The sequence below is a fragment of the Dipteris shenzhenensis genome, chromosome 29 (genome assembly GCF_047967505.1).
Source record: "Dipteris shenzhenensis isolate YYH24624 ecotype China chromosome 29, Dip_SZ_1.0, whole genome shotgun sequence".
In the NCBI taxonomy this organism is placed as follows: Eukaryota; Viridiplantae; Streptophyta; class Polypodiopsida; order Gleicheniales; family Dipteridaceae; genus Dipteris; species Dipteris shenzhenensis.
This window is the reverse complement of record NC_141624.1, coordinates 33,393,200-33,405,401: the sequence shown is the minus strand read 5'-3', so window position 1 is coordinate 33,405,401 and position 12,202 is coordinate 33,393,200. Positions and strand designations below refer to the sequence as shown.

Here is a 12,202-nt window from a genome sequence, read left to right as displayed (position 1 = left end):
CCCTATCGTACTGCGTACTTCCGCCGACAGCCCCGCCCGTGTCCTGACTCTACCTGTGACTCTCTCATACAAGGCCATGATCGCCCATTGAATCTCCCCATTGAATCCCAAGTCACGAAGTCGCTGGAAGAGTCTGAAACGCGGCACAGTGTCAAATGCCTTTCTGAAGTCCACGAAGCAACAATAGAGCCGTTGCTTACGTGACTTCGCCTCCTCAATCAAAGCCCTGAGTGTGAAGATATGATCTAGAGTCGAGTGCTCTGCACGAAATCCTGCCTGCCCTCTAGCTCTCATGCCTGTCGCCTCGGCATGGTCATTTATATGTCCTTCTAGAATGGTCGCATAAATCTTGGCCATGACATGGCCAATCATAATGGTCCTGTAGTTCGACGCCTCCAAAGCATCCCCCGACTTGTGTATGGGTACTATGGTATTTTCTAGCCAACTAGGTGGAAGACCTGTACAAATGGACTCGTTAAAAAGACGGGAGAGGACTGTAGCTAAGGCATCAATCCCATGGATTACATACTCCGCTTGCAATCCATCATGGTCCTTAGCTCTCCCAGTCTTCAAACGATGAGCTGCTGCTCGGACACTATTGGATGAGAATAAGGCAGAGGAGGTGGGTCTAGGCACATGGGATAAGTCGATCTGTGGCTGGTCTGGAATATCATATAAAGTGGAAGTATAGGCAAGCCAAACCTGCGGGTCTGTAAGAGGAGTTTGAGATTTCAAGCGAAGGAATTTCTTCCAGAATTCCTTGGAATCACAGCTGAAAAGTAAACTTCTCAGCTCCTCCTCATTCCGGGCTAGAAATTGGCACTTTTTGCGTCGCACCAAACGCTTGTAACTCTTCTTGGTCTCAATGAGGAGGGGAGACTTCTCCTGTGTTTCAAGGCGAAGCTTCCTGCGGAGTTCTTTACACTCCTCATCATACCATCCATTACAAGGCACAAGACCGACTGGTGGAGGACTGGATGTGTGGCAAGTGACGGGGAAGGACTTGTGGGCTGCTGAGATGATGGAGGTATGTACAAGGTCCCACCGATCCTGTGTGGAGGGTAGGGCATCGAGAAGGTGCGGACGGAGAAGACCACTCAGGTGCTGGCTATAAATATCACCAAACTGGTGGTCAAAATGAACTTCATAGTATGGCTGACGCTCATGATGTCTAGAAGGGAGGGCATGAGGAATCTGGGTAAGAATAAAGTGCAGACGTGCATGATCGGCTGAAGGCATAAAAGGGTCGACTGTGAGGTTATGTACAAAAGGGATTAAAGTCGGGGGACCCAAGACGTAATCAATGACGCTCGTACCACCACCCGCGAAGGGAAAACATGTGGCTGTGGATGAATGCGGCCACTGTCGAAGTCCATTATAAATGACCATGCCGTTCGATGAGAGAAGCTCCAATAGGCGATGTCCCTGATCTGTCACCTCTACCCCTCTATCTGAAGATAAGCGTGGAAAACTCTCATCTGGGGCAGCTGGAACTAAGACTGGATCCTCAGCAAAGTCCAAAATCTCTGCCTGTCTGTCTGATGTCCTCGCGTTGAAGTCTCCTAAAAGGATGACCTCTCCGCGGCGTGAGTACTCCAATACATCGGCTGACAAATCCTCAAAAGGTGACTGTCCTGGTCCATCTGAGGCATAACGAGACTGTCTCGGGGGAAAGTAGCATACTGCAATAAACAAGTCTCTCAAGGGGGGTCTCCTGATCCGTACCCAAAGATATCTGGGCCGATGGTCTCTGCTCATGACTGTGAGTATCGATCTGAGATGCTCTCTATAAAGAACTGCCACACCGCCAGATCCTCTGACTCCTCCTGATCGTCTAGTCTGCTGTCGAAAGACAGACTCCCAGGCATACCCTGTCACCTGCGGCAAGCCTCTCTCTGGGCTCTCATGGGTCTCTGTAAAGAAGACGATGTCCTGATCAAAAAAGGCCTCTCGTAAGTTGCCAGGCTGAGCTGTGAGGGAACCATTACAGTTCCAAACTGCGAAACTCAAGCTATCTGGCAGACTACGTGTCCCATAGGCCTCGTGTCGTCAACTGTGGGCTCCAGCCGGTCTAGATCGCATAGCTCCTATCAAAAGTCTGCCCTCTCTGATCACGGCCCACTTGCCCTCACGACGGGCAACATCCCTCTGTGCAATGAGACGTCTATGCTCCTCCCACTGATGAGAGAGAGAGAGAGAGAGAGTCCTTTCTTTGTTCTAGCCCCTTCCCTTTCTCTCTCTCCCACTCACTGAGGATTGCCCTCGGCCAGCTTAGAGTCTCTTCGCATCAGCTCGAGATAGAGGCTGGTAGGATGCGACGCATGGAGGATGGACGGCGACCAGGCCGAGAGACCAGGATCTGCCCTTGTTGCACCATGGGAGAGGTGGAGTCAGAGGAGCACTTCATTTGCAGATGCCCGCTATATTATGAGATCAGAGGTAGATTCCACTGTCTCTTCACGGATGGCTTTGGACCTCTCTCACGAGTGATGGACTACGAGGATCAGCATTGCCTAGCCCTTTATGTCAGGGAGGCCACTATGCTTCGGCGAGACTACCTCAGAGAGCACAGACCGGAGCGTGATAGAGCCCAGCCTCATAGAGCTCAGGCACACGCCATACCAGAGGACAGAGACCAAGAGGAGCACGAGGACGGCAGAGCCCACACAGGACACATGCCTCCACCATGTGGATGTACATATGAGATGGTTTGTAGACGCCGCAGGATCTTGTTACATAGGGGACGTACTCGCCGCTTCATCTCCAGACGATCCAGGATGATGGCAGCATTTCGGAGGAGACTTACTCATGGAGATCTCGCCCCACCAGCCGCTCACCTCACCTTTGCCCAGATTTGTACTCTCATAGCAGGAGGCAGAGTCGATGGACAGGATTTCCAGTATTATTTTGGTTCTCAGACTCCGTGACACCTGGACTTGTATCTTTGCATTGGCATATTGTGCTCATCCCCCCATTTTGCACCCGGGGGCGGTTTCCTTGCATCTAGTTTACTCTGTATTTAGGCTCAGATTTGACATTATGTACTTTCACTTGCATTATATTGCGTAGCACTTAGATGATATTCGACGATGCCTCTTCTTTGGGGCACGTTGATTTTGTGCTATCTTGTATGCAGAGTTCTTGATGTCCCATGGACCCATTTTGGCCTCTAGTGGACAATAATACACTTTCTTTCTTTCTTTCTTTCTCTCTACCCCCCTTTTTTCTGCTTTCACTAAAGTAATGGACTCTTTCTCCCTCTCGCTCTCTCTTTGGTGAAATCCATTTGTGATTATATTGAAAAAACAGTCCCAAAGAAAGGGACAACCAGTTACAAGCATTGAAAGATATCATTATAAGACAAGAACACAGGGTATCTAGATCCTACGCATGTAGACAATCATAAAATGATTGCTGTAGTGATGCCTAAAAGAACTGATATTTAGAAAGCGAGGGATTGCCAAAGAACTGTGAAAACCTTCCAACAAGAGGTCACAGCTGTAGATCCTCCCTATCTCCCCCACAGCCCCCTAGCCTCCCTCAGCACCCCCCTGCCCCTCTCAGCCTCTTCACTCGCTCTCCCTATCTCCTCCCCTCCCCTCCCTGCCCCTTGCCACCTCTCAGCCTCAAGGTCACAGCTGTATCTCCTCCACATGCCCAATAGCCTCCCTCAGCACACTCCCTTCTTTATCAGTTCCCCTGCCTTCCCTCTCAGCCACCCACCTCCCCTTCAGCCCCCCCAACCCCCTCTTCCTGCCCCCCCGCCCCCTCTCAGCCTCTACGCTTGCTCTCCCTATCTCCTTCATGAGGAAACTCCTTTTGAGTTTCGTCAAACTGGACTTGGGTTCCGGCGTGGTGCTTCTTAACCAGGTTTTGCCGGCCACGCTCTGGCATGTTTGCTCTTGTTGGTGCAGCTCTAGGGATTGCATTCCTCAGCTCAAGAGGCCTATAAGAATTTTTTTGTAGAATGGGCATAGGAGACTTTGATCCAAAGGAAGGGGATCTCAATATCATAGACCCAGACTTGTAGTGCAAGGCCTTTACAAGTTTGTGGTACAGGTCTTTATTTGATGCATACAGGCATGTACCCCTTCTTTAGGTGGAGACTCAGTAAACAACACCAGGTGTTTTTTTACCTCAGCCCCCCTCAGGTCTTCTTTCTCTCCTCTTATGGCTGCTATTCTAAAAGCTTGGAATAGCTTCAAAAATGCTCTTTGGGGAGTTCCCCCCACTTCTTTAAAAGAGATTGATAGCCAGCTTTTTATGTGGAATGATAGCATACTTGATAAGGGCAGACCTCTTGGCCAGTCCCATCACATGCAATGGTCCAAATGGGAAAGAGGCCTCACCTCCTCTGTAGGGTCCTTGAAAGCTTCAAAAAGCTTCCAAGGGATCATAAACAAGAAATGTAATTGTTAGCCACCTCAAAGGAAGTGCAGGGAGGATTCAGCAAATAGATGCAGCCTTACCCGAGGATTGTGTGGATACAAACGATAGGTCGTTGTTTGTTCTACTTGGATGGAGGCTATTTTGAGGATAGGCATTCCACTTCAGGTCATAGCCTTTCAGCACACGAGGATGCCTTGGTCTTTAATGTTCAGTCAAATGGTAGGTTATCTAGGTAGTCAGATGATGTTCTCTTAGGCATTTTGTTTCATACTTCAGTTTGTGGAGCCACCTGGATCCGAGAACCCACGTCTTACACTTATGGGTTCTTGGAGGATTTGGCTATACGGAGGGGTTTCCATTAAGCTCTTGTAGTGGGATCCTGGAGAGTGGGGATGGATTGATGCAAGGCACCCAAAGAAGAGTCTCCCCTTCTTTTATTATACTGTAAGTAATGCCAGGAAGTTTCAAATCAGTTCTAGGCCCTCCAGAGCCTCATTGGAAGAACTTTCATATTTCTACTGATTTGCAGAGAGTCTTTTGGAGGAGACTTGGAAATCCCTCATGAATAGAAAAATCACTCTATTCTTTTGCTTGTCTATTCATGGAGTGATTGCAATGAACCTGTGGAGGTCCAGGTTTAGGGAAGACTCTACTTGTCCTCATTTTAGAGGTCAACTGAGGAGTCCATTCATAATTGATAATTTGATTGTAGACAGGCAAGGGTTATTTGGAAGGGGATTGCTAGGATCTTTAGTACTTTTGCTCCTTCACGCTTCTATATGACCTGGGGTTCAGTGGCTTGGCTTTCTCTTTGGGGACCTCAGGTCTTCTTTGAGAGGCAAGACTCTTCTTGGACTATCTCGCTTCGATGACACTTAGTTGAGTATTGCTCTTTGGATGATGTTCCCTTATCCCCCTTTAGACCTATACATGCTTCTATGGCTACCTTGTGGGAGATACTGGCGAGTATTACAACATGGCATATCTCTAGAGCTGGATGTACGGAGGCATTGGATGGATCTTAGGTCCATCCCTCTCACACTATGGCCAATATATGGACTGATACCATACATACTTTGATGGCTAGTTGGGCGACCATGCAAGGTTTTTCCTGGACAGACTCTCCTAGGGAAGATTTTTATCTTAGGGAATGGAGGGGCCCTTCCGTCTTCTTAGAGTCTACAGTAGGATTGAGGTGGTATTTTGGGCCTCTTTCTTGGTTTCCTTCCAGTTTGTATTGAGGTTTTTTGTTGACCCGTGTTGGGTGGTTTTTTTTAATGAACCTAGTTAAAAAGAAGATCATATCCCCACTGGACCGGATGAAAACCAAACAACCAAAATTGCTTGTCAAAGCAAGCACTGGGGAAAGGAGCTTGAAGCCGTTGCTGTAACAAAAGTAAGAAATAACAAGACTCTGTGAAATGCCAGAATAGATAGGTAATAGACTCCCGCAAGGGCTAACATCGTCCGCAAGTGGTAGAATACGCTGAAAGAGCCGCCATATAAGTGCTGCATGCACCCATGCAGTAGTGCCATATGGCACATTCCATCTGCTCCCCCTTGAGCCTTAGCCCAACAAGGATTGGTTTCCAACAGTTTTTGGGATCTTTAGCCCTGTAGAGCGTTTGGGACTCTGGTGAGTGATATGCCATAGTGCGGTGGTCAACGTGTGTTCCCAATCATTCCTACTAAAGTCTACCATGCGTGCCAAAGTTTTGCACAAAGTCTTGTTCTAGCTTTTGGGTTGACCATTTGCTCTAGGAAAGTAGGTGTGAAACTATTTCTAAAGGACAACCAAAGTGTGATGTAACATTCTTGTATAGGAATTTAGCTATCACTAGTATCGGTATTTTTTGTTGCCTTGTCTTTGGCCCACTTGGTAAAATAATCACTAGTAGCAATGATAATATATTGTGTTCTTGAACCTTTTGCTACTGGGCTTATTAGACCGATGAAATCAATGCCCCAATTTCTCAAAATATTGGTCAGTTAGAACACCAATAAGAGGCATATAATTCCCTTTCTTCTTTGAGATTACTATAGGGTTGAGATGGCGTTTTCAGCCTCAACCTTGGTTGTTTTCTACCTCCTCCTGAGGATTTTGGTGAGTTACAATTTCTCAAAATATTGGTCAATTAGAACACCAATAAGAGGCATATAATTCCCTTTCTTCTTTGAGACTACTATAGGGTTGAGATGGCGTTTTCAGCCTCAACCTTGGTTGTTTTCTACCTCCTCCTGAGGATTTTTTTCTCATGCATCGCATGATGTATTTCCGCGTTAAGCTTTTGCTCTCGTGGGTATTGTTCCTACTTAATAGAAGTATTTTTAATGAAAAAAAAATGATGCGGGGCCATTGAAGACTACATAGTCTCTATGGACAAAGGGATCCAGGGGCTGCATAAAGTAGGGATCAAAGGTGCAAAGTATGATACAGTGCTGTATGAAGAGGCCTAAAAAACTCACAAGGCATGGTAGCCTGTCAAACTTGTATGTGCGACTATCATGAGCTGAAGGTGGTCTCCTATGAGTATGGATAAACATATGTCGGCATCAGATGTAGCATCTGTCATAGGCTCATAGTGGAGCTAACATTAAGAAAGCCTAGAAGCTTGAAATACAAGGGAAGATACATAAGTTGTCCCAAAAACGTGTGAGCTTTTGAATGATGCTGTCGGGACACGGAGAAGTAGGAGAGGATATGACGTGGGCTATATGGCCTCCGCCTTGGAGTTGTATGGACCCAAGTGCTTGTAAAAAGAGAGCGAGAGCGGTGAAAGAGAGTACAAGGTTAGCTCTCTCTTCAAAAGGTGGAAATGTATGAATGGCCAAAAGTTTGACTTTGTTCTTCATTGTGTACTCGAAGCTTTTGGAGTACAAGCTCTCTCATTCTCTCTATCTTCTTGTTGAGTGAGACTTCTTACTTTCCATTGTGTGTTGCCTGGTGATTGCCACTCCTCGCCCTACATTTTCCCCTTCCCTTCTACTCCCTTTTCCCTTCTCTTCCCCATCCCCAAGTCCTAGACCCAACCATTCATTTGTATCACCTATGGGCTGCATACTATAGCCATAAGTACATATGGAAACACTGAGAATAAATGTCCTCAAGATGAAAAGTGATCTACTGATATGGAAATGGTGGTGATACTAGATCCAAGCATCATGAATTGCAGCATAACTAAACCGAGGCTATATGTTTTTAATGATTGATCTGTTGCTCTGAACTGGTTGTATAAATAGAGTCCAAGGTGGACGTGCGCCCTAGTGAGGGGAAGCTACAGCAGGAAGGGATTGGGAAACGGTGGCATGTAGGTGGAGTACAAGCTTAAGGAAATTCAGGAAGGAAAGAGGGAGAGAAAATCTTCATTTGGGGAAGATGAAGAATCTAGGAGAATCTTAGTGGAATCCAAGAGGACTCAAGAAGGCTCAAAGACGAGAACTCAAGGACGCTCATGGAGGCTGAGTGGCTATGATACCACGTGTAATTCCATGTAGAAACAATGAGACACAAATGTGTTTGTTTATTCATAGAGTGGTTACATATATAGGCAACTGCCTCCATGTAGGTAGATCCCACATCCACAATCATCTCCTTGATTATCTCAATCAATCACCTCCTATGATCACTCACTCATCACACCAACTTGACACACCTAACTAGGACCTTCTAGCACACCTACACTCACATATTCTCCATGTTAAAGATGAAAGCATCGGCATAAAAGTTAGGTCGTGCTGGCATAATGAAACCATAACAAAGTCTACGACTAACAAAGCAAATACAAAGCACTATAGCAAGGCCTTGATGATACATCAACGACTGACTCTCCACACAACAAAGTAAGCATTCAAGCTATATACAACGACAAACTCTTATGACTTCTATAGCTCTACTAGACACCAAGACTGAGTCCAAGCCATAGACTACAAGCTAAAGACACAACTCTACAACAAAAAGGACTGTCAACCAAAACAACTGATGCACATTTGTAGGGAAGCCCTGATTATTGAGGCTTGGCAATGGAAGACAAAGAGTATGGTGGCCCCAAAGAGGAAAAGAGGTATGATAGAAGACTCGGGGGCTTGTAGGAAGTGCATAATCTTTCCAAAGCTCTCAAAAACCTTAGAAATCACACAAATTGATTAAAACCAAGAGAGACCCAGCTCTTCCACAACCACTTCTTCAAAGCATCAGAGGAGGGATTCATCATGAGACCCCAGTATCTCGAGCACAGACGAGTCTCCCATGCATTGAGGATTGCCATTGGTCAGATGCGGGTTTCGTCCCATCAGCTGAGGATCGAGGCTGGGAGCGCAGCAGGTATATCCAGAGAGCAGCGGGTCTGCACGCTATGTACGCAGGGGATGTTGAGACAGAGGAGCATTTTCTTTGTGTTTGCCTAGCCTACTACGAGATCCGGGGGCGCTACCACTGTCTCTACCTGGAGGGGAGTGGCTTCGGCCCTTTATCACTGACTGATCCATTTCCATGACCAGATTTGTATTGGGCTTTATCTGATGGAGATGCGTCGGTACAGGGAGACACTACTGCGACAGATCAGAGAGCAGCAGGGGATGGCCAGACCACCACATGACATAAAGGATGACCGGGCACAGTGACGCGTCACAGACTTCTATACATTTGAGTCAGCCCCAGGACACATGGAGTGGGGGAGGAGGAGCTAGCCGACATGAGAGCAATCTAGATCAGCAACCGATGCGGTACCACCGAGAGAGGGACGGAGAGACCACAGAGAGTCCTCAGAGTACACTCTATTGAGGTCCGACCTATCACAACCTTCCTCAGGGGGGACTGACAGAGACAAAGGGTCACTCTAGACATAGCTCAAAGAGTTCAGAGAGCGAGGAGACTGCATCCCCTACTGCAGCATGACACAGCTCGACAGACACAAATACGAGACATCTTCACAGCCCACCACAGAGCCATCACTGTACCAAGTTACGGTTCTAATTCTCTTTCTGAGTCCCAGTGCCGAGACTGACTTGTTTTTTCAGTTTGTACCTGATACTAGATAGATTGATCCGGTCCACTATGCAGCTGTTGCAGTTGACTATTTCTATTCATGATTGTGCTTTTGTTAGCATAGATTAGTACTCAGCAAGAGTCCTAGCGTGCCCTTTGCTTCAGCCCACTGAGGCTTGTATGAGTTCGCTTTTCTGTGTACTTTGTCCCATAGGCCCGCGAGGCCTCCCGTGGACGTCAATACATCTTTCTTTCTTTCTTCTCTCTCTCTCTCTCTATATATATATATATATATATGCACACACACACACACACACACACACACACACACACACACATAAGGGTTGGGGGGGGGGGGTTAAGAGGGGACATGACACATAATATTGCACTTACAAGTCTACCAAATCTGTCAAATTTCCAAAAAAGTTGTGTATTGAGCCTGAAAACTGATTATTAGATGCCCACCTGCAAGGCAAATCCTCCCAACCCCAAAGACATCATAAGAAGCTTACAAGGCTATAAGAAATTCTTCTTCTCTCTCTCTCTCTCTCTCTCTCTCTCTCTTCAATGTACATGACATGAAATCAATGTCATGTACATTGATTTCATGTTAATAATATAGTTACTGGTTTCTCTCTCTCTCTCTCTCTCTCTCTCTCTCTCTCTCTCTCTCTCACACACACACACACACACATTTTAAAAATAAATAAATAAATAGTGAAAGCTTACAAGAATAGTCACCTCAAAAAAGAGGCGCTAGAAAATACATCAACTCAAGATCTCAGTATAAGACAAATATACATCCTCATCTATCTAGTGAGTCTGCAAGCAATCAAAGAAAGATTACTACAGAGAACGCTTAAGGAAAGCAAATAAAGAAAAATTGGGATCACTAAAGACTTTACAATTGCGGTCTGTCCATAAAGTCCAAAGTGCCCAATAACGAGCCCAAATAAAGAAAAGATGAAACTCCGGTCGCTGTGGCTGAAAACCAAAGAGCCAGAAAAATTTCCCAAAGAGAAGAGTTGGGAATCTCACTCGTAGCCTCTGTTGGAGAGAATCCAGAAACTGTCGAGAAGACGGGCAATGCCAGAATAAATGAGGCACAATCTCCTGAAAAATCGGACACCGATGACATAGAGCAAGAGCAATGAGCCTACAGGCTAACAACTGTCCAGATGGAAAATTTCCCAGAAGCACTCGCCATAAAAAAACATATTGCCGACGTGAAACCTTGTAAGCCCAAAGTTCCCACAGTATTTTTCTCCACCACTTAACTGGCTGATGCATTCGCCAAATAGAATTACCGCTTTCTGAAACCCAGGGTTGAGGCAAATGGATTTTGTATAAAGCAGGCACAGTAATCTGAGATAGCCTCAAAGGACGAGAGGAGGACCCAAGGGACATTGAAGTCCAATCCTCTAATCGATCCTTGAGTTCCAAAGGGGGAATCGGAACCATAGGGGAAAGCATACAAGTGATTTGCTGCCACAAAGTACAATAATGAGAACCCAAACCATACTGTATGGCTGCCAGAGAAAAGGGAAGCATAGAGCCATCATCATGAATAACATCAGCAAAAATATTGATCCCTTTAAAATAAATAGAGTAGGAACGACGAGGTCCCTGTAAAGCAAGCGGAGGCTGAAAATTTTTTGACCAGTGAATGCTTTCAGCCCGCAAGGAGTTCCCCATCAGAGATTGTCGACCATGCCATTCAAGGTGAGACAGAATATGCTTCCAATCAAGAAGCAAGTTGGAGACCATAGGGCAGCCATGGAAAGTGCCATCAATGCACCCAAACAAGAAATCCCACTGACTGGGTTGCCAATGACCAAAAGCGAAAATACTGATATGTGTGACTAGAGATTGAATCATGAGAGCCCAGGGCTGATCACCTTTCAATAATTGCAGCAACATTTTCACCCTGTGAGCTAGGATGTGCACATTGATATTAGTGATATTCAATCCTCCATGCATTTTAGGGGAACAAATTCGGTGCACCGAAAGCAGTTTGAGACTTTTTTTGCCATGTTTGGAACGCCGAAAGATTTCCATAATGATAGACATAAAGGAATCATGATCTGCCTTGGTGAACATGATCAAAGGCAAATAAAATTGAATGTACGCCACAAGAATAGACTGCACTATTCGGAGACGAACATGTAAAGGCCAAGTTGCCAATTTTCAATATTCAAGCTTTTTCCTGAGTTTGATTAGAACCCAATCAATTTGTTGTCAACGAGTAGGTCCCCAACCCAAAGGATAACCAAGGTGTCAAACTAACTGAGTGGGTGGAATGATCTCCCCTGGCCATAAGAGACTGTGCCAGTCTTTAATATGCAATGGGAGCATCTTAGACTTGCATCAAAGCAGAAAGATCAGGCTGAGTATTCCTTGGAGTAAAGAAAGAATCATCAGCATAGGCTTGAGAAACCATGCTGCGATTTTCATCCAGTTCCAAACCATGGAGAGATTCTATAGCCACTAGATGATCAATGTATTGCAGCATAGGATGAGTAGCAATGGCATACAGTAAGGCACTAAGGGGACAGCCCTGACGAACCGAACTGTGAAGAGTCCGTTCTACAGAAATGTCTCCAAAAAGAATACAAGCAGCATTGCTATCCCTATAGAGCCAATAAATAACCTACTGCATTTTTATTCCAAATCCCAAGGATCGCATTGTTTGCAAAATGAATTCCCATTGAACTGTGTCAAAAGCTTTGGCAATGTCAATCTGTAAGAGCAAAACATCCTGCTGCGTGTACTTGGCATATTCAATTCCAACTTAAGCATTGGCAATATTGTCCATGATATGCCTACAAG

The 12,202-nt window shown here is 45.8% G+C and overlaps 1 protein-coding gene across 1 annotated transcript in view; it reads right to left on the bottom strand.

Moving 5' to 3' along the window:
• The window catches only part of LOC147882735 (putative LRR receptor-like serine/threonine-protein kinase At1g56140), a 382,197-nt gene that overhangs the window by 228,761 nt on the left and 141,234 nt on the right, over positions 1-12,202 (bottom strand). Inside the window, exon 8 of the mRNA XM_087400709.1 lies at positions 9,767-9,838. Within this exon, the coding sequence (XP_087256835.1) occupies positions 9,767-9,838 (72 nt within the window). The remainder of the gene's footprint in view (positions 1-9,766; positions 9,839-12,202) is intronic.